Source organism: Crocuta crocuta, unplaced genomic scaffold, assembly GCF_008692635.1.
Source record: "Crocuta crocuta isolate KB4526 unplaced genomic scaffold, BGI_CrCroc_1.0 scaffold264, whole genome shotgun sequence".
Taxonomy (NCBI): domain Eukaryota; kingdom Metazoa; phylum Chordata; class Mammalia; order Carnivora; family Hyaenidae; genus Crocuta; species Crocuta crocuta.
Window position 1 is genome coordinate 2,272,079 of NW_027529597.1, and position 26,621 is coordinate 2,298,699.

Sequence of the window (26,621 nt, forward strand, 5' to 3'; positions counted from 1 at the left end):
GATTCACATCTCAAACTGATCAATTTAAGTGGAAATCTCCAGTCTATCCCTAATTTACTTTTAGTCATGACACACAAAGAGCCCATTTCAATCTTACTGGTGACTCAGCTTGTGAGATTTATCTGGGGTTGTTAGACTAATTCCATACGAAAGCTATTCAAATATGAACTAATTAGTGTACCGCATAGGGTAGCCTTAAACTCTTATGTTTTACATTTTTATTTGACTTTTATGAGAAGAGAAGCCTATTTGATTGTATTGAGACCAGTCATTCTCAAAATGGGGAGATTTTGGCTCATTTTCCCCTTCCCAATGTTTTCCAACATTTTCTATGCTTTTACTTGTAATGCCAAAAGTATTACTTTTCTTGCAGTTGCCCAATTAGCATTAAGTCTTTAGTTTCTAACAACACAAGGCCCCATAGCAGGTATGTGTTTAAGAAGAAAAAAGATTATGACTACAGATTAAATGGGGAGGAGTGTGGAATGGGAAAGAAAGATAAGTTACAAATACAACAGAAATGACCCCACATCACTAATAGTCCACAAATTCATTTAGAAATTACATATTAAACTTTGGGTGATTTTTTTTCTAGAAAAAAATCCCACCACTTTTATTTTCTTGACAAATTTTAAGTTATATAGCATGGCTTTCCCCTACCCAAAGTGTTCTTGGGTAATATAAACCCAAGAGAACTTTTCTTTATATTGAAAGGTTCTAACTGGTAGAGAATTTATCAGATCTTAAGATGAGAATTTTACAATTACTAGAAAAACATGTAATTTTTAAGTACTTTGAGCTTCTGGAACCCTACAGAGCACCATCTAGAATTGGTTTGCACATAGTAAAAGACTTCACTAACCCACACAGTATTTTCTATCAGGGTATCATGCCCTGGGCAGGACATAGGATAGTTTATCAGACAGGGCCCTGTCAAGAGAAAACAAACAAACAAATAAACAACCACTAGTTATCTTAACACAAGGATTTGTTATAAATAATTGTCAACCAAATATTACAGCAATGAAAGACAAAAGGAAGACATTATGGATTTATAAAAGCAATTACTCTTCCCTTCCAACCCAGGCTGGCAGAATGGCTCCCACAGAGAAGGGTAACGAGAAGGGCAGTTCTGCCATCAATGTGGTAGTAACCAGAGAACACACCATCAACATTCACGAGCTCATTCATGAGTGGATTTCAAGAAGTGTTGCCCCTCAGGCACTCACAGAGATCTGGATATTTGCTATGAAGGAAATGGGAACTCCAGATGTGCGCATTGACACCAGGCTCAACAGATCTGTCTGGGCCAAAGGGAAAAGGAATGTTCTCTACCATATCCATGTGCAGTACATAATGAGGATGAAGATTCACCAAACAAGCTCTATATGTTGATTATCTATGTACCTGTCACACCTTTCAAAAATCTACAGACCATTAATGTGGTTGAGAACTAATCCCTGATTATCAAATAAAAGTATTACACTCCAAAAAAAAAAAAAAAAAAANCGGGAGGAGCAACTGTCATCTCTAGAATTCTGGAAACAAATGAAAGAGGATGGTATTATTAAAATCTAGAAGCTTAGAGGCGAGGGTTCTATGGAGTTAAGACCCAGAGCTCTGCAGAGAGACCTTGGTTGGTTGGTGCTGGCACATCAAAAATTAGGAGAATGGACTTTCTGAAGTCAGAAACAAGATTAGCTGGTTATGATAGAGCTGAAAGGCACAAAGAGATTGTTTCTGGGATGTGGAAAAAAAAAACTGTAAAATAGCTATTGGAACCTACCGTCAATGCCAGTGGAAAGAGGAACTTCAAGAGTGGCCCTGGTAAGAACAACAGATTATGAACGTGCCCCTTTTTCCTCCTCTTACTTTCCAGCATCTGTCTTGGGCCCCCTGTTGGCAAAGCCTAACAAAAGCCAGCTGGCAAAGGAGAAGTGGGGTTGTTCCAGAAATTACAGAGCAAAATATAGATGGATGGATATGAAGCTGGGAAAGACAGCTTCTTAACTGCTACAGAAGGAAAAGATTCTGTATTAATGCATCCATCACATATCATTAGGGTTTATAAAGCTTTATGTGTAGTTCTATAACAGAGAAAACAATATTAGTAATTGCTCGCATATAATACCATCTACTGTATACTAGGTTCTATGCTACATGCTACCTATGTNGAGATCATGACCTGAGCCGAAGTCGGCCGCTTAACTGACTGAGCCACCCAGGCACCCCTACCTATGTGCTGTCTTATTTAATTGTCCAGACATCTAATGAGAGAGGGATCATCATGAACCATGAACAGTCATCTAAATTGATTAAAATTGTGGATTTCAAGGCAGAAGTTCCCTTAAGCTATCATTTGGTCTAGCCATATTTCTATAAGCATATACACTTTTGTTATATATATATTTTTTTTCTATAGAAGAAAGAGTTGAATTTATTGGTTACTCTAGATATCAGGGCTTTGAGTACTTCTTTTTTTATTTTTTATTTTATTTTATTTTATTTTCCACCCAGTATTTAAGTTAACATACAATATTATGTTAGTTTCATGTGTATGATACCGTGATTCAACAATTCTGTACATTACTCAGTGCTCATCAAGATAAGGGTACTCTTAACCCCCTTCACCTATCTCACTCATACCCTACTCACCTCCCCTCTGGTAACCATCTGTTTGTTCTCCATAGAGTCTGTTTCTTGGTTTGTCTCTCTCTTTTTTCTCCCTTTGTTTGCTTTGTTTCTTAAATTCCACGTATGAGTGAAATCATGGTATTTTGCTTTCTTTGACTGACTTATTTTCTTAGCATTATACTCTCAAGTCCATCCATATTGTTACAAATGACAAAATTTCATTCTTCTTTATGCTTGAATAATATTCCATTATACATACTTACATATATATATTACATGTATATATGTACGTGTGTATATAACACATTTATGTATATTTATACCACATCATCTTATGCATTCAGTTATCAATGGACATTTGGACTGCTTCTAATTTTTGGCTCTTGTAAATATTTCTGCAATAAACATAATGGTGCTTATATCTCTTCAAATTAGTCTTTTTTTTTTTTATTATTCTTTGGGTAAAAGCCGGGTAGTATAAGTACATTATCTTAAACCCAAATCTACCTAACCAGTGTTACCCTATGTCACTTGTAGTAACCAGGAAAGTTAGAAGGGTTTGAATAATTTCTTTATTGGAACTGTAAGCCACAGCTTTATATAAATATCATAGCATTTTCTCTTAGTCATAATTTGAGAAAAGAAACAGTAACGTTTAAGGGAGAATAGTAGTAGGTTAGAGACATGAATTGGTTGAGTTTAGAAGCACTTTGATTAAAATATATTTGTTTTTCAATTCAAACAATGATGATACAGTTGATAAATTCCCTTAGCTGAAAATGAAGGAAGAAAAAGAATTACCTCCTAGAGGAGTCATTAAGAGGCAAAACCTACAAGTGAGATTTGAAAGTCAAAGTGAGGCAATAAACTAGTAGTTAGCAAGGTAATAGTTACTACTAATATCTAATAGAAAGCCATTGTATTATTATAGCATATGTTATTTAGATATATAATAATTTATGTATGTACTATTAATACATACTATATCTATATTTATATCAATATCCATATATAATAGCTATAACTGTGTTTACCATCATCTCTCTGCCAAGCAGTTTGGTTGATAAATAAATACACAAATATATGTGACTCTCCTCAGTGACACTATGAAATAGGCATTATTTTCATAGTTTTGTAGATAAGGAATCCAAGAGCTAGAAGATGGTAGAATGACATTTAAACACTGCTTTATTGAATTCTAAATATTTAATTTGTTCTACCTCCCACATGACCAGATGTTTGGAGGTGACATGCCAGATGCCAAGGAGAAGAACCAACTTGGCTTCTCTTCTTAATTCCTTGTCCATTTTCCCCAACCTTGCACCGGTATTCATGGTAGCATATGAAGATAACAGGGCAAAAACTCACCTGCATCATGTCAGGGCCCTAACTCGAATTCGAATCATCCTGTCTCTCATATCAATCGCAACTAAGGTATTTGCTATCTTCTTTCAATTATATGATACCCTAGGTCATCAAGTTCTAGCAATACTACACAAAAATATACAACTACCTATCATCACAGAAACTATTGGTTTGATGTACAAGTAATACAAAAATGATTAAAATGATTTTGAGTGATACAATCATTATAATTGACAGAGCAGAGAAGTTAAATCACCCCCTCCATACTCAAATCCTGGCCGAATTCTGCTTACTGGTTCAATGGTATTAGGCCAGTGATTTCACCACTCCAAGTCTCATACTCACACATGCACACACACACACTACACAAAAAGCACTTAACATAGTACTTGAAAAATATTAAGTGCTTAATAAATTTTAGCTTTTGTTAGTGGCAGTCGATGGGTTTGCATATAGTGTCACATCTTATTTTGCATTCTATAAAAGTTGTTTATGGGGCAGATCTAATATTTATGAGATGATGCTGATATCCTTGGAAAAAAAATGCCTACAAACTGTTCCTGATATGGAAAATGAAATGGAATTAAGTCTTGCACACTCCTTGCATAGCGGGAAGTTAGAAATGTATCACATATCACATGTCACTCTCCTGGGCTCAACTTGAGTTATACATTCTCATTGAGAGAACCTGCAGTCCATAACACCTCCACCATGGAGCCTCGATCACAGTTTAACAATGCCTATACCTGACACGATATTATAAAGTGAACGATTTTATAATGAGTCCCCTCGTGTTTCTGCTATAAATTGTAAGAATTTATTGTATAAACCCAAAACGGAGCCTCCTCACACCTGGGGCCCACTGACTGGAATATGTTCAGCATGCATGTGTTTCTTTTGGGAAGGCTTTTTTATTTGTTTGTTTTGCCTCCTCTTATCATTATGTTATCTTTGCCATTTTATTCTAGCAGTTAGAAACTTTTCGTTAAAAGTAAGAAAATGCCAATATATTGACTTTTGTTAACAATAAGGGCATGTAATTGTCATGCATGACAGGAGCCTGGAGATCAGTTTTTCCAGGGCTGGCTCAAGGCTCAGTGCTGTTGTCCAAGACCCAATCAGCTTTCATTCTTCTTTCTTGTTATCACAGCATGTATTAATCTCAATCTCAGACAGTGGACGTGTAAAAATGGTATCCAAAACATGCAAGGTAACCAATGTTTTTGATTATTGAAAAATCTACAGTCAAAATGAGGTGGGGGGAATGCTAAGTAACAAAAGATACTAAGACTAGTATCACTTCTAGCATAAAAAAGCAGTATGACTTAAAGAAAGCCACTCACTGTTCCTGGAATTCTACTTGCTCATCTCCAAAATGAATATAAATGTTCTTAAATCATCATTAGATGCCTCACTTCCTACCTGTAACATTTCAGGCATTTAGTAATAAATAAACACATAGTGTTAAGAAATATGAAGTTAAAAGAAGTGCATTTTAGTTATTCATTCTTATATACTTGAATATAATTGGACAGTCTAGGTTTCCATGGGAAGTTTAAAATCGTGGTATTTCAAATGGTAAAAAGTAAGATTTGCCCAACACAACCGTAGATCTTTGCCCTTCCTAGGTACTGATGCTGCTTGGCTGATCCAGGCATGCCTATATGTGAATAGGCTTCAGTGTTGTTTCGTCTCCAGTTTACCTAAACTTGTCTGAAAGGTAGACCCAGACAGCTGAGTCATTCTCTAACAATTGCCAACTGGCTATGACTTTCCAAAGCCAGACAATCCTCCTTCGTGGTCATTTCTCTCCCTCTCTCTTTTTTTCTTTAGTCAAGGATCATAAAGCATATGCATTATTTTCCATCTATTGTGTCATAAAACAGTGATTCCAAATGCTGGGAAGGTGAGTGATTTCTTGGAAAAAGGAACTATAAGGCTGAGGCTGGAACAAAGACCCAATTATGGGTAGAGGTACTGAAGGGCACCGGAGACCAGGAAACACATTACCAATAATCAAGGAAGTTCACAGTTCCTGCTGGGTTTATCGTTATTATTTAAATGTGAGTGAAAGAGAACAAGGAAAGGACTCCACAGTGAAAGACCAAAGTCTCACTTGCCCAGATTCATGCTTGCACTTGCTTGAATTTTTTTACACTCAATTCCTTCTCCCATGGGCCTACTCATCTGTTCTTGGAAATAAATGTAGGCTCAGTTTCTCCAGGGCTGAGCCAGAAAACTCAGCTGCCAGAAGTGTGCTGGCTGAAGATCTTTCTGGAGCTACTTCTCTGCTACTTACTTGAGTCTTTCAAATTTGGGAAAAGAAGGAAGACCAAAGGATGCATGTTGTAAAAAGCCTGGCTATAAGCTCTGTTAATAACCAGCAACTAATAATAATGTTCAAGCACTGTATTAGTAGTAATTAGATTTCTATGTAGTAACATTTGTCCACTATTAACTATAGTTTCATTTTGCCTGTCTTTATTTTATTTTTACAATATTGACCAAAAAATATTATTTCAAGAGAGTTCTTTTTCAGTATTTATGAAAATGTGACCCATCAGGGACTTTTGATAAATAACAAATAATTACTCTTTAGTCTAACTTGCCTGCAGAACTAGTGGTAAGATCCTACGAAGGCCAATAGATTATGTGGTTTATCTAGACCATAACAGTAGTTTTTTTTTAGGTGGAATGTCTAGTCATATTAAAGAAAATGAAATGATGGTTTCATATGAGGTTTACACAAACACACAGAGATGATGGAAGTTATTTTGAATATTGGCAGACTTGAGAAAGGAAATGGAATTTTTTTAAGTGAATTACTATAAGGTGTAAACCATAATTCAGTATTTACTTGCAGACTTTAAGAAAAGTAGCCCACTATTCATTTTATGTGATGAGTTGTTAATATTACATGAAATAACAAATTGGCATCATAACTAAACAGAATTCTGGACAGTTATCATAAACAGCATGATGGGAATATAAGGCTGGGAGTTAGGTTTTTACTGACAAAAGGATTATTCTGTACAATGTGAAATTAGTCATTACTGCTTTTTGATCAGAGACTCTTCATTCTCAATTATAAATGTATTCATTATGCAAATATTATTTATTGTCATTGTGGGTGAGATTAAGTTTGTTAGAAGAAGAGCCTATTGTATCATTCCATTATTTCTGAAACCTTAGTTATTTCACACTTACCCAAATGATGTGTGGCCCTACAACCATTCCAGTGGTGGCAAAACCATTTCAACATCATTCTTGACATGCTTGAAGCTGATGGCGCTCAGAAAAATGTTTCACTGTTCCCCATTCCCTTTAGTTTCTGGTGTTAAGTACTAATGGAGCTCCCCACCACCATAGAGAAGATAAGACAAGATAGGTAAGTTTATAACATAAAATAAAATCTACAGAAAATACCATGGAAGCCTCTGGTTAATGCAGTGCTAGCAGCAGGAAGGCATATTAATGAGTGGCACTCTGAACTGGTTGTGAAGTCATTTATTTAAAATGGCAATGAGGGGTGCCTGGGTGGCTCAGTCGGTTAAGTGTTCCACCACTGATTTCAGGTGAGGTCATGATCTTGGGGTAGTGAGATCAAGCCCATGGGTTCCGTGCTCAGCTTAAGATTCTCTCTTTCTCCCTCTACTCCATTCCCCTGCTTACACACCCTCTCTCTCTAAAATAAATGTTTTTTTAATGGCAAGGCGATGACCTCTTAAAAAGCTACAGTGGGATGAGTAGAGGGTAATCTGGCCAAGACCTCATATAAAGGGTTTCAGGCTTAGACTTCTTAGACTTGTATTATTATCTCCAAATGCTGGTCTACCTTGTTATGAATTGAATCATATCTCCCTCAAAATTAAGTTTTAAATTTAAATTTAAAAATATTGAAGTTTTAACCCTTTAATGTGACTGTTTTTAAAGATAATGACTTTAACGAGGTAATTAAAGTTAGGTCATAAGGATGGGGTCCTAATCCCATGGATCTGATGTCCTTATAAGAACAGGGACACCAGAAGTATGCCCACACAGGAAAAAGACCATATGAGGACACAGCAAAAGGGTGGCCGTCTAAAAACCAGGAAGAGAAGTCACACTAGAACCCAGCACTGATGCCACCTTGATTGATCTTGTACTTCAGCCTCCAGAACTGTGAGAAAATACATTTCTGTTATTTAAGTCACCTTCTATTATTCCGTATAGCAGTCAGGCAGACCAATCCACACCTATAATCAAAAAAGATAATCTGACATATTAAAAGATGTTTGCCATTCTTCCAATGCTTGTACATTTATACAATCACTTTGCCTGAAGCCAATAATAACAATAGAAGAATCTATTGAACTTTTTCTCCTCATGGGCACTGTTCTACACATTTTAATTTCATAAAGTAATTCATATGATTACCTATTTTACAGATAAGAAAAGGAGTAAAAGACAGTATAAGTAACTGATCCAAAGTCAAATGACATACTCTGAATGTTGTAACCGGTAAAGTGAGCTACAAAATAACATGGAATAAATCCTGTTTATGGAAATAACATGTTTCTAAATCCTGTTATTATTTGGGGGAAAAAGCACAAGTGTATCACTGTGTATTTGCATGTTTAAAGGTATTTCTTTAACCAATGTGAAAAATTTAAATTTTCCCCAATTTAATAAAGCTTTTTTGGCCATAAATTTCATAATATAGTGAGAGCCTCAAAAACAGAAGATAAAATGATACTACTAGGAAAATCACTATAGAGATGTACTGAGTTGTATCCATTAAGTACATTTATCTAAACACAAGGGAAATTGCTAGTATTTGAAAACAATCATGGTTTTTATTTATTGGCTTTAAAGTTGAATGCCAAAATTTTCTTTTGAAATTTCCCACAATAGGCTTAGAAGCCAACATCTTTCCAGGAGGTAGGAAAGCTACTATAAGCTTATTTTTAACTTGTCAGCAAGTAAAAATCTAACTAATGTTGATCTTTCTCTGACAGCACTTGCTTGGAAGGTTCCATAGCTTTGATTAATATTTAAACACTAGGGCTTTCAAAGCAAATTTACAAGTTGAAATTACTAAAGCTACAATAAATACAGAAACATGTTCCTGCTTTATTTTCTACATGAGCTGAAAAGAGCAGCCATTAGGAATAAGCAAGCACAGGAAGGAAGAGCTTTGTTTTCAGTTTGTTTTTTCATTGACCAATAGAAATGTATACCATGGGGACACAGGGGTGGCTCAGTTAGTTGAGTGTCTGACTCTTGATTTCAGCTCACGTCATGATCTCATGGTGCATGGGTTCAAGCCCTGCATCAAGCTCCACACTTATGCTACAGAGCCTGCTTGGAGTCCCCTCTCTCCCTCTCTCTGTCCCTCCCCCATTTACATGCTCTCACTCTATTTTTCTCTCTCTCTCTCAAAATAAATGAAGAAACATTTAATTAAAAGAAAAAAATGTACAATATGAGGAGTAACCAGGTTGTGGTTTTATTTACTAATTCTAGAGCTAGACTAGATGTGAGTGCTTAACTCAACACTAACTTGCTGTGTGACATTGGGTAAATTATTTCTCTTTTCAGTTCCTCAGTTTCTCAGTTTCCTCATCTGTGAAATGGGGTAGCAATAGTATCTATTTCATAGGAATTTTTACACTTTGAATGAGTTGCAACATATACTGCAAAGGACAGGGCCTAGCATATAGGAAATATTCTGTATGTGCTGGCAATTATTTCCTATAATTATAGTACTTAAAGTCACAATTCTATGATATCCATCCATTAATTCAACAAATATTCATTCATTCAACAAGTATTTATTAAGTCCATGCCATGGCCAGGGCCTCGCTGTAGAGTTGAATAATTCAAAGACCTGTTGTCTCTAAGATCTAGCATTGCAGCAGATCAGACAAATTGTTGATAGGTGCTGTCTGCTGAGCTATTAGAACATGGACTTGGGACATTGCAGGTTCTGGGAAAGGCTTTCTGGGAGGGTTATTGTTGGAGCTGAGTTTTGCAAACTTGACAACTTGTTTAGTTAGAAGAGAATACGGAGACAGCCATTCTTAGCAGAGGAAACAGCACAGCAAAGACATAATGGCCTGAGGAGTTTGGGAAGCTAAAGGGGGGTGTGAATAGCTTATGAAGCATTCATAAAGAGACCATGAGGAAATCCAGCTGAGAATTAAAGACTGATCCCATAACTTCTCCCAGTTTCGAATTTTCTACAACACCATGATGGTCCCTTTCATGGAGGACCATTAATTCAATTCTGACTACAAGTGGGGAAGAAAAAAATGCATGATAATACCCTTGCCTCATTGTCCAAATTGGGTCAACACTCTAATAAATAACTAGGTCAAAATCATCTTGGTCTAAGGAATATGATTAACTGGACATGATCCAGTATACACTAATATTGGAGTGCACTAATCTCACCTGCAGTTGAAAATATTTTAATATGCAGCTCAGAGATGGCTAGACAGTACTAGTCCAGAGAGCACCATAATATATTTAAAATTAAAGCTCCATATTAAGTAGTCCCATGAAGTATAATAAAATTTCACATCTGGTTACAGAGTACACATTGTCTAAATTATGGAGATGGGAAATTGCAAACTAAGTGTGAAAGCAGCTTCAACTAATGACGGCTATTTATGACCCAGCCTATTCTTTTGATGCATACAAAATTATTGAGCCGGTGGCACACAAAAGCCTGAATAACTGCAGAAAGATTCGGGATGGAAGAAATATTGAATCATGCCAGTTTTATTGTAGGTCGGCAAGGCCATATCTTTAGGCGGGCCTAAATCAACAATATTAAAATGAATAATTTACCCTGTTCTGACTTAAAGCTGACTGACTGTTTTATGCCTAAGGAAGGAAAACACTGGGCTTTGTAACTCTTCACCCTGATTGCTTGTAATGCTCATCGATCTGAAACAAACAGTGCATAAATCTGTTCTTCAGCCACAGACGCAACTAAGGTGTCTATTAAAAATGACCAAGCAGAGATTGGAACATGATTACCATATCCATAGTACCCAACACCAACACTATTCACTGACACATACACAGATACTTCATTGAGAATAATTAACTAAATAAAACACTCTTTCAAAAAATTTAATTGCAAGGGACATTTTATGAGATATTTGTGAGACAATTTTTTTCTGAGACTAAAAGATGAGTTTCTGATATTCCCGAATATTCAACCCATGCCCCTTCTAATTCTTCTTTCTTCCCTTAATGAACAAAGATCATAGAACAAAGTTTCATTTTCCAGTTCTGTTGACAATTTGGACAGTAAACTATTTCCACCTAATGTTCATTTAATGATAGAGGAGCATAATTCAAGAGAGCAAGCTTATATTTTTAAGGGGGAAATAAGACAATCTCGTGTTACTCTTTAGGACCAAAGGACAACAGCAAATGAGATGAACTTTGTAGTCAATGACTGATTGCCAGAAGCCATTGGGGAATAAAAACTCCCCTTTTCTGCAGAACAGGAAGCTGAGACATGGAACAGCTTAGTAACTAAGCCACTTGCCAGACTAACATATATCATTAGTTAGTGGCAAAGCCCCCAATCAAATCTACGTCTGATGGGCTCTGTGGTTTTCATTAGTGCAGTTTACCAAATATTTATTGTTCATCACTTTCCAGGCACAAATAGGGCTGCACTTCCTTGTTTCATTGTGGTTGGAGGGATCATGGGTCTAGTAGTAGCCAATTAGCTGAAAGCACAAAGACACATGCCTCTTATGAATAAAGCATACAGGTGCTGGTACAGGACTCTCCAGAGCTCACTTTCCCTCGGCCTATGCAATTGCCAAGATTCCACCTAGTGGCTTCACTGTCAACCAGAGTCACAGAGAATCCCCAGCTAATCTGTAGAGCAGCACTGGAACAAAAGGCACTTTTCTTATTTGTAACTTCTGAGATTTGGAGTCTGTTGGTTTCCAAAACCCAGCTTCACCTTACCTGAGGGATGAAGAGTGCAAAGCCTTCTCCATAAAGAAACCCAAAAACCAAGGACATCATCATAAAACCAGGTCACAAGGAACAGAGATAATGCCTTGTGATGGAACAAAGAAGAGATTTGAGACTTAAAGAAAGGAAAACGGAGCTTCAGAAGGGCAATTTGGAATTCCAAGGATAAACCAAGCATGGAGACTGAATTCGTTTGGAAGTTTTGGAGAACCACAGAGAACCTTTCGAAAGAATTCGAGGTGAGTGTCAGAAAGCAACTGGAACTTGAGAAATAATGAGCTACAGAGTGGAAATAGTGAAATGGGAATTTACTCAAAATATCTCTTCTCAATGTATAGTGGCCTATTTATAGATAACTGTGCATTTTTATGACCATAATATCCTTCTTGGAAATACTATACAATGCCAGGACCTCCACAACACTCTGGATGAGAAGATATTATTACAATCTCTTTTCCAATTGTTTGCATGTGTTTCTAAGATAGTATTTTTGATAACAAACCAAACACAAGTGCTCTCTTAGGAGCCTCACTGGGCTACAAACCCTCTAGAGGAACATTTGGATGGGAAAATGCTAGCTTAAGGAAAATCATCTATTCCAACATATGTCCAACAATAGCTTTCAAAGGATGATTTGGGGAAACTCGGAGAACGTTCGTGATGGACTTTGTATAGCCATTCAGGGTTGTGAATGTCTTTGCATTGACTATTGGGAACTAATGAAGAGCCATATATTTGGGATAATGATCAGCAGAAAGACAGCCTTGTAGAAAGTACACAGGTCCTTCTGTGATTCCAGACTAAACCTGATCAAGCTTTTAGATGTTATAGAAATGGATCTGGAGAATATGGCCAATGGGAGAAAAAAAATAAGAAATAGAGCTGGCTCCCCAATTTACCTAGTCAATGGAGTGCATTAGCAGAGGGGAAAGACTACATCTTGGTCTTATAGTAACCGATTCTATCTTGTTTTAACTAACATTTTCCTGATACTTATTCTGGCAATATCTGGAGGCTTCACCTTTACTATGAATTCTTCTCTGGAAGCTCTAGGTTGGGTTGGGTTAGGTTCCCTTACCTGGGGCTCTCCTTAACTCATACATTCCATTGTGAGTATATCTTGCATATTGCATTTTAATTCTTAAGTATGACTGTGTCTGACTCTTCCACAAGACTGAAAGACCCCTGAGAAAAGGGACTTCTCCATGTTCCCCTTTGTGTCTCTAATACTCAGGACAAAGGTAGACACAAAGTAGCTATCTCAAAGCAAGTTTATTAAATAAATTTTTAAAAAAGCAAAAAATGAATAAACTTGAAACTAAATGACACAGTGGTTGAGAAGGTAACATATTCTCCACTCATTTATAAATAAATCTCAGAAGTCCCATCTTCTTATGTTATCAGATTGTTGCAAATGCTTTTACCTTGTAGTGTCACATTCTAATCTATGCCCCTGTTACTTGTCTTCAAATCATCTCATTTGACAACAATATATTATTGTCTCAGTTTTTTAGATGAAAAACCAAAGCTCAGAATGGTTAGATGCTTTAAGGGAAATAATCCTTTTAGGGACAAGGAGATATGCTTTCTAATTAGATAAGTTTATTGTAATACTAGCAACCCTGATGATTCTGAAGTGTAAGTTATGTTTCTCCATTTCCTGTGATTCTAAATAATTCAAAACAACATTCACATGAACTTCTAGAGTAAACATATCTCATGATGGAGATCTCTTCAATGTAATTTTGTAACCAAGGTATAGCATTGTCTTTAAGAGCAAAGATTTGGAAAATAGACTACATGGGCTCAAAATCCAGCTCTACACAACCTAAGGCAAGATGTCTATGTCTTAATTTCCTCATTTGCAATATGGGTTGTACATGGTTGTTGAGGGTTCAGTTATTGAATATCTATCAAGTACTTATGGCATTGGTTACCACAAAGCCAAAGCTTAATAGATATGATATGTATCCTCATTAGAGCTATTTCAGTCAACAGAAAATTATCATCAATGTTACTAAAAACAGAATAGAAAAATTATATTTTTCTTTTTAAAATTTATTTTGCGGGGGGGGGAGACTTGCCTGGGAAGGAATAGAGAAAGAAGGAGAGAAAGAATCCCAAACAGGTTCTGTATTGTCAGCACAGAGCCTGGTGTGGGGCTTTATCTAACAAACTGTCAGATCATGACTTGAGCCAAAATCAAGAGTAAGAAGCTTAACCAACTGAGCCATCCAGGTGCTACTAAAAAAATTCTATTTTTCTACATATTACTATAGGATTAGAAATTGCGGCTTTAGCATGGAAGACTCTTCATGGTCCAAAAAACACATGCCTGATTTGGCCCTTCCTTGCATGGTCTCTAGGTCCTACCCTCGGCTGTATTGAAGTTTCTGCAAATCTTATAAAGAAGGATGCCTCCAGGTGTGCCCAGCCTTTGCACAGCTACTCATTCTAACCTGAATGCAGTCTCCTTTTCACTTGCTGCCCCTTTGCCTGAAAAACTCCTTCAACTTTAGAATTAAAAGTCATCTGCTCTGAAAAGCCTCCCATGTATCGGTTGCAGCCAAATCTGGCTAAGAGCCCCTTCTAAGTGGACAGACAACAAACTAGCCAGAGGCAGGAGTTGAGTCTTTTCATCCTTTTAGTTGTCTTATCTGGCACCACACGGGGACCATCAGAATGCTTAATAACTAGGTGTTGAATGGCTAAACAAGTGAGAAATGTCTTTTGAGTAGAGTAGAGTACCTCTGCTCAATTGCTTAGAACAGTACCTTCCAAGCATTTTCAAATCAGGGATTACAGTCCCATAGGTAAAAAGATAGGCAGTTTGTCCACTTCAAGCTAACAGGTCCCAACCAGCCTGGACAATTGAAAGAGCGCATCCACCACACCCAAGCATGGACAGGCATCTCTATCCTCCCTCCCCACCACAAAAAAAGAAGGTCTGGCTCAGAGCACAAGATATGACAACTCCTCCTTCTACTTTTCCAGCCATCTTCACTCTGTCTTTCTTCGACAGCCCTCATGAATTAGAGATGATATTCTGCTTTAATAACTGTGGAGGTGGCATGTTTGATACCATTGGTTAGAATAATCAGAAGGTGCAGGGTCTAGAGCTCTGTCTGCTATGCAGAGATGAGCACTGACATACCCTAGTCAAGTAACAGATATTTTTCCTTATAAAAAACGAGCTGTTAAGACCTGCTCTGGCTACACCATGGGATATTGCCAGGATAATATACCATGCTATAGATAAACTCAATCTGAGATAAACAAAATTCTATATAAACATAGTAATGAATTGAAAATATATACTCCTAGTATGTGAAATGATGTTATCCATTGTAAGTAGGTTGCCTCTATAGTTTATTTTATAAACCAGGGCATAAATGAGAGTGAAAGAAGATAATGTTAAGAAACACAAGACAACAGGCAATCATCAACAGGGAATCATCAGGACTTTTACAGGAACACTGTCTACCAAATTATAATGGGTATTCTCAAAGATGCTAGAATTTGAAATGTTTCTTTTGCTGGCATCCACAATTTTGTCTATGCACTATTGCAACCCTCTTTTTGTATTTGGGGGGGCATTTATCACCTTTTGAAGGGAGCAAAGTAAGATCTCTGTGTTGAGTCCTTCTTGCCCCCACCCCACTGCAGTTGAGGTATAGACATGGCAACTAGGTCCTGTCGGTCAGACTTTCTTGATCCAGACCAGGAACGCAGGAGCAGAGGTTCCTCTGTGTGCTTACAGACAAGTTTGGTGGCTGCTGTAATACTTACACTCAGTGTCCAGAGGAGCAATGATAGTAATTTTAGCAGTGAGCTCTGATTGTTTCAATGGTGCAGGGTAGGAAAGTCCCATGCCCAAGGATTGTGGAATGCTGTCTTCAAAGGTCAATCCCCCAGCCTGTCCTTCCCAGCATTACCAATGTTGTTTCTTCCTCCTTAACTCCCAAGACCAGGTCTGTGGTCATCCCGAAGGATCTATGAACCACCTTTAACCTGCACCCTTTAATGAATTTCTTTTCTGCTTACATTAGTCAGAGATGATTTCTGCTTAAATCTAGTTGCATCTTAATAAATGAAATTAACTTCACAGATGAAGCAACCAAGGAACCGGAAGTCATATAACTCACCTCTAGAAAAAGAATCAGTACCTGAGTCTAGATTTAGTTGAGTTCCGAGTTTAGAGAGCTTTGTAACTGCACACACTGAAGATACTCAATAAACATTAGTTTAGCTTGCTATTTTGTATGTCTTGTTAAGCATGCTTTCTTCAGGGCCACAATTTTAAACTGGTTATTGATGCACGTCCTCTTGCATGGAATGGTGCAATTATTCAAACAAAAATAGGGAAGAATTAGGGAAGCTTTGCAACTGTGGTCAGAAAGCTAAGAAAAAAACCTGGGAAACTTCTTCTATACCCTTTGTTTTTCAGAAATGATAAAATATATTTCATCTTAGAAAGTAAGAGCTAAAATTATTAAATGGGCAAGAGTCTAACATTTTTTCTATATGGGGTCTCAGAAGCACAACATTTTATGAGGGTATGGTTTGATTAATGAAAATTAATGAGAAATAGATACTTCTTTGGAAAAAACACTATCGGAATGGATATTCTTTCCTGTGTGTTCTTGAAAAGCACACTTTTTCTATGGTGTGCTTAGATCATGTATTATGGGTGAATCTCTTCCCCGTAGCTAGATCTTCCAAGCCTGTGTATTATCCCAAAGGGATAATTTTAATGTACGTTTGTTGTTGTCTATAACACTCTATCTTCATTTCTTTTCTCTCTTACCTTTACCAGGTATCAAATATGCTAGCCATTTCACAAGCTGTTGCCAAATTAATCCTAACAGCCCAGAGAAGTGAGTATATGGAATTGCATTTATTGGTGTGGCCTCCATTGCTTCACCTGGCTTAGCTTTGCCGAGACCCTTAAACGATCTGAATCTCTCAGCTCTTAAAACCAAGAAGGCAACTCTAAGTCCAAAACATCTGCCCCAGCTGCATTTCCCATTTTGGCCCTGGGATCCAGGAAGCACTTGGGTCTGTGAAGCTGCCAGGACATATATTCACAAACTTGGAACTCGAGTTACCATGGAACAGCTTCCATAGAAGTCTCCTTAGATTTCTAAAATCCTCCAGTATCAGCAAAATGGGTAACACATAGCCAGTAAACAAATTAGTCTGAAATCTGTTTAGAGACCAACAGAGGTTGTGTCTCACATCTGGAAAAAGAGTACAGGGTGAGCTCTGATAGGGAGGGGGAGCCTAAGAAACGGAAAATATTCATTGAGCAAATCAAGAAAAAAGGAGAATAGGAAAATATCAAGCTAAATATGGATGCAAAGTCATTAGCGGATACTGCTTTGTTTGCAGAAATGGAGCACCCAGGCTCATGCCAGAGAAGACTCGTTCCAAGACACAGCTGTGCAAGTGTGCTTGGCTGGTTCCTGCCCATTTCCTGCTTCCCTCTCACTCCACCAAAACATTTAACTTGACACCAACATGTCTGCTTGTGTTACCGGTAGTGCAGCCAGGTTGAGATAGCCTCAGCACCGCGCAAGGATGCCTCTTTCCTGGTCTGCTTATTCTGGGTCCCAGAACTATTGCTAATCAGTTGACTCCAACTTACACCATGTTTTCCTTTTGCTTAGTCAGACTTTATAACTTAAGTTACACCGATGAGTAGAACAGACCAGTCGGCGACTCCATGGATTTTAGAGTGAGTCTTACTAGGTTTGAATCTAAGTTCCATCCCTTATGCGTTCATTTTCTTTATCTCTATGAGCCTTGGTATCCTTACCTGAGAAATGGGAATGGTGGTGGTGAAGCAGTACATTCTCATAGGGTTATCGTGTGTATTACATAAGTAAATCTATCTAGAGTGGCTACAGCAGTACTTGGTACAGCAGTTGCACGATGTAAGTATTTGCTCTCATTGTCTTCTGTGTGTCCCATGAAGCTTTAGTCTGCATAATTACTTATTATGAATTCAAAATAATTCTCCATCTTTATACCTTCCATTGCTCCAAGTTTATTATAAATTCAGTATCCAACCATTCATTCTGCCATTATACAGCCATCAAAATGGCACTGACTGACTTACCAGAATGTCTTCATTTTTTCTCTTAGCCTCCTGTTGCATGGAGTTAGCTGATGACAAATAAGCTCGAGGGAATTTTGGAAGATGCTGGAAATGTTCTAAAAGTGGATTGTGCTCTTTAAACTTACTAAAAAATCATTTATTCTGTTCTTACACTGTGTGAATTTTGTGGTATGTAAATTATACTTCAAGAAAGTTGGGGAAATAAGAAAAATAATTGTTTTTTAAAAATTCTCATTTTGTCCTTTCGGGGAGAAGAGGACTTAAAGGGTAAAGAGCCAGTATGGAAATGGAATGAAAACAAGTACTACATCACTCTAATTCTTTCAGAGGTGGGTTTTTTTTTTTTTTTTTCTGATGGCTCAGTTATTTACTTTAGAAATAGTAACACATTCTTTGGCTACCAAACATCTAAGGCTTAAGAAATCAGGCAGTACTTCTGAAATCCATAGCAGGATATTTTCCAGATTGAAGAGCAAAGTGAGTAGGGAGGGAACTTGGAGGTTGTTTTGAGAAATCTGGAACTTCCCACCACCTAGCTGAGTACAAGTGTCAAGAAAAAGCTGTAGGTGTGTCAAAAGAAGTGGAAGGTCTTTTGGTTTTTAATGACAAGATAAACTTGGATCTTACGTAATCCTCTAACTGCTCTGAGTTTCATTCAATGAAAAGAGCCTTAATAAAGGAAACTTATTACTAGAAGCAAAGTTGTTATAGCAAAACCTTAACCTCTTTGAATAGCAGAATTTACATTAACCCAAATGGAGATGATCCATAGGAAGGAAAAAACATAAGAAGAAAAATATGAGGAGGAGGAAATACAAGTTGCATCGCATAGCAAGTGACTAATCAGAGCAATAATAAGCTTCCAATTTTAACTGTGCCAAGAGTTTTACTTCAGACGCCAATCTCAAGGAAATATTTCAGCAAATTCTCTTTGTATTTGGTACTTCTACTTGGCATTTTGGCAGATTCTTGATTCACTCAAAAGATAGCTGATTCTCTCTGCTGAAACTTGCACTTGCAGGGTGGATAGCTGGATACCATGAATGATAGATACTGGCAGAAAGAACGAAATTGGAATTACAATAATAGCAGTGTATCTGACTCTGCTTTTGCAGTAACTACAGAAAACCTTTGCAGTTGTCATTTTGTTTTTAAAAATATCAAAAGAAAGAGATTTAGGATGTGTTTTAAGAAACCAATTGAATTCATTCATGTTTTCAGTCTCATCTGTGAGATTTTATTTTACTGAATGCCAAACTATCAACCCATGTCACTTCCTGTAAATTGGCACACTAGTGGCATCTAATCAAGAAATATACTACATGACAGACTCCAGGGTTGGAGACTTGTATTTCAAAAGAGTCGAAAGTTGATCCCAAGTGCCTGGGGGTCCCAGAGGTCTCAGGAGCAGGACAGGGTCAACCCAGTGGTCTGCTCACCACAGGAGGGGACACAGACGACTTTCCCCTAGAAGTGTGCCAGGCCGTTCGGGTGGCTGCTTTTACTGCATTAAGAGCACTGATAGAAACAGATCTTGTCTTCTTTAGAAGAAGATTGGCCTCTTCAGACCTGCAGACATGAAGGTACCAAGATACTGGATTTACTCTGAGTTAGTTTACCTGAATTATTGATTGCCATGTGAGTTACAAACAGCTGGCCACTCCGTTTGTGGTGCTTTTCCTTTGAATTACAAAACCTGAGCTATAAATCCAAACCTGAGAGGATTTCTTTCATCTTTTCTACTTGTGAAATATACCTCTTCAACAGAACTGGCCCCGGTCATTTCAAATCAATTACTAATAAATCAGTGGCTCTTCCCTTTTCTCTCATTGAAAGAGAAAGTACCATTTTAGGAATTAATTTTGTTTCTGGCTATACCTTTGTTTGAGCTGTTTAGCTGAGACTTTCCTTATTTCCCCAACGGGAGGTTATTAATTGGACGTTAAGATGCCTTGAGGTATACCATATTACATTACCCGGTGGCTTAAAATATTTCCAAAGCAAGACAGATGTTAACAACCAACCTAAACACCACTACATGGCAAAATGAAGTGTTTGAGATATTGGAACTATTTCATTGATATCCTTATAACTTTTCTCAGTAAAAAATAGTTTAGAGATGATATGCAATAAAAGGCATATTCAATAAGACAATTCTCATTAGAATAAGAACAGGAAATTAAAGTTATAAATTAAAAAGTAATGCAAATAGTTCAATCACTAGGAAAGACCAAAGTAATATTATCATCCATTTGACTTTTGAAGTGGGGACTCCTGGCAGCTGGAGAAAAAAAGCTGGAGAAAAATAAATTATGCACATTTTCAGAAGTTATAAGATTTATAAAAAAATATTTTCTACTTTCATATTCTTTTTTTTTAATTTTTTTTAATGTTTTATTTAATCCTAGGAGAGAGAGAGAGAGAGACAGTGTTAACAGGGGAGGGTCAGAGAGAGAGGGAGTCACAGACTGAAACAGGCTCCAGGCTCTGAGCTGGCAGTCAGCACAGAGCCCGACGCGGGGCTCGAACCCATGAACCGCGAGATCATGACCTAAGTGAAAGTCGGACGCTTAACCGACTAAGCCACCGAGGCGCCCCCTACTTTCATATTCTGAAACAGAAGCTCAACCTGAGTATACATCTGAGTCACAATGTATAAAAAAGTAACGTATTATCAGACCATACATGTGCATTAATAACGCCAATGCCATTATGTTGAAGCACCATTAAGGCAATTGGGGCCTCTACAAATAAAGTCCATGTGTATAATTTTGTATTTATTTAATTTAATGAAGGGTATAATTAGAATTTTTACAAGGCCAAATAAATAGAATGATTCCAAGATCACCTATAATACATATAATTTCTAATATCAGAATGCTTTACAACATACAATGCAAGGTTATGTATTTCAATTGATACTTAAGGAAGTATCCATAAGTTTTACTTTATTTGTGTGGATGGTAGATTTTTTTAGTTCCACGTTTTATTTAAATTCCAGTTACTTAATATACAGTGTAATATTAGTGTCAGGTGTAGAATTTAGTAATTCATCACTTACATACAACATCCAGTGCTCATCACGAGTGCCCTCCTTAATACCCATCACCCAATAGCCCAAACTTTAGGTACCACTTGAGCAGAGGGTAAAACATTTGTTTTGAAATTTGAAAACCAAGACCAATATTCTCTGTAATTTGGTGCAGCCATTATGGAAAACAACGTGCAGTTTCCTCAAAAGATTAAAAATAGAGCTACCATACGATTCAGCAATCCCACTTCTGGGTATTTTTCTGAAGGAAATGAAATTATTCTCTCAGAGATATTTGCACCACTATGTTCATTAAGGTATCATTCACAATGGCAAGACATGGAAACAACCTGTGTCCACTGACAGATGAATGGATAAAAAGGTGTGTGTGTGTGTGTGTGTGTGTGTGTGTGTGTGTGTGATATTTGGCAGTAAAAGAAGGGAATCCTGCCATTTAAAACAACATGGATGAAACTTGAGGGTATTATGCCAAGTGAAATAAATAAATCAGACAGAGAAGGACAAATACCATCTCACTAAAATGTGGAATCTGAAAACACCAAACTCAAAGAAACAGAGAACAGATTGGTTACTGCCAAGAGTGAGGATTGGGGTGTGGAAATTGGTAAATGTAGCCAAAGGGTAAAAACTTTTAGTTGTAAGATGAATTACTTCTGGGGATACAGAATATAATGTCTATAGTTAACAATACTGTACTCTATACTTGACAGTTGCTAAGAGATTAAAAAGTTCTCACTACATTCACAAAAATTCTAACTATGTTAGATGATGGGTGTGTTAACTAACCTTATCATGGTGCTCATTTTCCAATATATACATTTATAAAGTTATATTAAATTTATACAATATTAATGTCAATTATATCTCAATAAAGAATCAATATTCTCAACTGCATAAAGACTTCCCTATAGACACCTAGAGGGGAAACACTACACCTTATAACAGGCAAAATATAGCCCTTTCCACATTTGTATCACTTGCATTAAAATGTTTAATGTATATTTTCTCTTATAAACTATAGTATCCCTGAAGGCAGAGATTTTGTCTTTTTTTTTTTCTGCTTTGAATTTCTAGTACCTGACAAAGGATATAGTCCATGCTAGACATTTAAAAGATATTTGTTGAACCCCCCTCTCTTTATATATATATTTCCATATATATGGAAAATCTGTCTCTCTCTATATATATTCCATATAAATATATATATATATTTCCATATATATTCCATACATATGGAAAATCTCTATATATATATTCCATATATATATGGAATAATATATGAAAAACAAATATATATATTAAGCAACTTTTAATTTCTTTAACCATATGCAATATTACAGAATGGAAAAACCATCTTGGACAGAATTTTATTTTTTATAAAGCTCAACTCCTTCACATTTCTAAATGGGATAACGTTTTACTATGCTCACTAATGTAGCTAAAATGCAAAATCTACCCTCTGTTAATCTTCTGGATAGAGTTCTAAATTTGCTTCTCTTTTTAAAATATGGTCTCTTCAGATTATAATAATTTTAATCATGATTTGATTGGTATTGAGCTGTTATTTCAGACAATAATCAAATGCTTATGAAACCTCCATGTTCCACAACAGCCCACCACCTTTTGAGCTTCTAGTCTAGGTACTTAATCTCCTCTTCCAATTTACTCCAACTCAAGAAAGGATCATTCATGAAAGAAAAATACCATGTTATTGTGTTCAACGCTAAAAAGTATAAAGAGTATTTGTAGGGCTAAAACTGATCTACAATCTTAAGTAACTGCAAAAACTATCTTGAGTTATCACTAGCTTTGATGAAATTCCAGAAATTACAAAGGAGCAGAGCATCTTATACAGTAATATCTTCAGTGTAGAACTTGATCTAATTTTATCATAGCAACAAACCTATAAGATAAGAAGGTCTCAGTAGCCATATTTTGCAAAAAGGAAATCAGAGGCACAATGTTCAGGAGTTCAACCAGGCACAGGGGACCAGGAAGTCTATTAGTACCATGTGTCTAAGAGATAATACATTGGTGTCTCATTTCCTGGTCCTCTGCTTCTCCCAGTTCCTCCTGTCATACAGACCTCAATTGATTCTAAGGGACTTAACGCAGTATCTTACCAGGGTAATGCAGAAGAGTTCTTGGATGTGGTTGTGAAAAAGACACATTCTTGAAAAAGCAGTTTGATTGCAGAGATGAAGAATGCGGACACTAGAGTCAGACCATGGCTTCCATGTACACGTGTGTAGCTTATGCACTATACAAGAGCTCCAAACCTAGTTCAGAAAACCCACCCCTTTAACTTCCCAGCTGTGCTAATTTAAATCTGATATTTTAACCTTCCTAAGTCTCCTTTTCCCCACTGTTAATGTTAGTATAGAAACAATACTTAGCTCAGAGTCTTGCTGGGAAGACTAAATTAGATAAGGCATGCCAGGTACTTTTCACAGTGCACTCTACACTCAATAAACAGTAAACACTCAATAGAAACAGTTCTCAGCATTATTAAAAATATTATTCATTTTTCATCATTACCAAATAAATAATTATGTGAACTTTTGATCATTTACTGAAGATAAGCTGTTGGAAGTGGAATAACTGGACCAAACTTAATGAACCTCTTGAAGGCTCTTGAATTTGTTTTCGGGAATGATCACACAATGTACCTTCCTGCCAACAGTGAATGAAGCAGTGTATCTCACTATATTTCAACCATCCTTGTGATTTCAAGCAACTGCCACAGATTTCCTCCCCGCCGGCCTCCTGGAATATTCCAAAATCTACCTGAGTTACTAAAACTTCCATTTATTGAAGACAAACATATTATTTGAAGGAATAGGTCAGCATTCCCTGCTGCATGAAAGCAAGAGTGGTTATCAAATCAGTAACACACAGCTAAATACACATTTTTGTATTGTGTAAATACCCATTGTGTGAATAAAAGTCCTATTATTTGTGGTGGCACAGAGAACTATGGAAATTTCCAGGCAAAGGAAAGAGCACAGACAAGGAAAGGATTAATTAAAGACTTACGCAGAAAGGAAATCCTGGAACATTTAGGTACCACACAGCAATGAGAACCACAGAGAGTCTACCTCCTATAGGTATCATTTAAGGGTCTACGGGGGCTCCCAAACTGGAAAAATAAGATTGCAAACCTTCAGAGAATTTTCACAGTCTATGAACACCGAGTCCCAAAGAAGATGAAGAACCCCTTCCGCACAGCGCTGACTTCTCCAGTTTACACTTAACCATACTTGCTGGTTCTCCATTCTGAAAGTTTTGACCCAAACAACTCTGGTTGAAGCAAACTACCTGTACAAAAGCACACATTTAAATTAGCTCTGGGGATCCAGAATAAGGTGCTGATATTTGTCATCAATCGGAGGAAAAATATCTAAGGCAGCTAGTGGTAGTGTGATAGAGAGAGGTTATCTTCATGAGGATCTGAGGAAATATTTTCTGCTTTTGTAAGCAGAGGACCGGCTGGATCAGGTGGGCATATGAGAGGATGGCCGCACAGAAGAAGTGCACAAACGTGTTCTGGAAGCCTATGCCTGAATCTGTTCAATGTTATTATCTTCTCTCCTCAATTCCCTCTGGTGAGGAAAAGTTCCCAGTGCCCTTTTCCACTACTGTGAAAGTAAAACTTTTATTTTAACCTTTGAGGAAGCAAGCTCCAGTGCAAATGTTCCTTCAGGTTACTCGTCTAAGCCTATTCTATTTAAACAGCTGTATTTCAAATGATAGAAGCACCAAGACTCTTGCCTTGTTAGCATTGACCCTTGTTAAGAGCAAGCCTCAAATGTCATAACATTTCATACTTCATCTACACATCAGTAAAAGAAAAAATAATAGTTGGGAAGTCACCTCTCTTTTGGTGATTGGGAGTGGTTCTCTGTTGTTCTCTGTTGTGTTAAACCACCTTAATCACTCAGATAAGTACTACTTGAGATCCCCACACTTTCCCTACTATGAATGTTTTATTCCAGAATATTCTATTATGAGTGATACCTTCTCCCAGCACACACATACACTGAAATATTTCAAGGAGTAAAGTTTTAAAGAGCCTTTCACTGAGTCATTCTCTAAGATTTTATACTGTCATGGGGAGTGGGTTCTAAAATTAAACCTGCTTCTCTGTTTAGATTCTCAGCTATTGTGTACATTTATTAGCCCATATGAGTTGAGAATGGCATCCCAGGAGTACCAAAGCACTAAGTCTATGCTTTGAGTCATGCACATAAAGAGAGCAAAGATGTCAGACTCAGAGAAATTATGGGCAACTGATAGCCCATGAAAAGTAGTTTACTTTGGCCAATCACTGTCGGGCTTTAAAAATCTTTCCTGGCTGCTTGCAAATCTGAAAACTCAAGAGATAGTGAGCTAGAACACTGAAGACAAAAGAGTCAAAGAAAAAATGCTTCCAAAAGCTTTGCAAATCCAACAGCCAAGGTCTCTATAGTTGTAGAGGAAAACAAATCCAGAAAGAGAGAGGAAATGGGGAGATGTTCAATAAGCTTTTAACACTTTCTACATCAAAGAGCTGATTTAATATGAAATCATTCTGACCAAGATCTGCCTAGCATGGCATAACTGCAAGCTCTCAGCAGAGAAATTGAGATCAATAGTTAAAAGTTTTACTCTTAGGATCAATATTTAGAAGTTTTGATTTCTCCTTGTGGAAATTTCTATGAGGCTCAAAGCTCCAAACCTTGAATATTCTTTTGTTTTTCTTCCTCTTCTCTCTCTCCTCTTTTTTCCTACCCCTGCTTCAGCTCCTCCTTCTTGTTCTTCTCCATGTGCTTTTCCTCCTTCCCCTCCTCTTCTCCCCATCTTCTCCTTCTTCTTCTCCTCTTTCTATTTCTCCTCTCTCCCTTCCTCCCCTTCTTCCTCCCCCCACTCCCCCTCCTTTTTCTTTTTCTCCTTCTTCTTCTTCTACGACGACGACGACTACTACTACTACTACTACTACTACTTCAAAATGGAATGTGCTATTGAAAACAAACTTTTACTGGTGGGAACCTCCATTTTGGCTTCCAGTAAAGTTAGCAACAGGAAGCAAATAATCAGGAACTTGATCATGAATCTTCTCCCCATGGGTCACCTATGGAAATTTGCCAAACACTAAACATATGGGTACTGAATAGAGAGTGAAAAATCTCCAAAAATGTATCTATAAGAGCCTAAGCACATGGAAAAATAATTATCTCAATAAGAAAAAGATATTTGGATTTTATATAAAATATGAGCACTCATGAGCACCCACGCAATTCCTGACTGTCCTATGGAACAAAACTTTTTCTTATCTTAGAAGTAGATTTTGCTACTTTGTTGAAATAAATATAGCTTTAAATATATTTTCTGTTGATTTATTTTCTGATCACCATGACCATACAGGTATCTGCCTCTATTGAAGAATGTAGAAGATTTTCTATTCTTTTTATTTTTTCCTAT

General features: G+C 37.0%; 1 protein-coding gene and 1 pseudogene across 1 annotated transcript in view; both read left to right on the forward strand.

Annotated features, from left to right (window-relative positions):
• Nucleotides 1-1,095: 1,095 nt before the first annotated feature.
• LOC144229746 (large ribosomal subunit protein eL31 pseudogene) lies at nucleotides 1,096-1,457 on the forward strand (annotated as a pseudogene).
• Nucleotides 1,458-12,164: 10,707 nt separating this feature from the next.
• LOC144229739 (uncharacterized) overlaps nucleotides 12,165-26,621 on the forward strand; it is a 51,839-nt gene continuing 37,382 nt past the window's right edge. Inside the window, exons 1-3 of the mRNA XM_077761826.1 lie at nucleotides 12,165-12,227; nucleotides 16,805-16,865; nucleotides 18,365-18,438. Of these exons, the coding sequence (XP_077617952.1) occupies nucleotides 12,165-12,227; nucleotides 16,805-16,865; nucleotides 18,365-18,438 (198 nt within the window). The remainder of the gene's footprint in view (nucleotides 12,228-16,804; nucleotides 16,866-18,364; nucleotides 18,439-26,621) is intronic.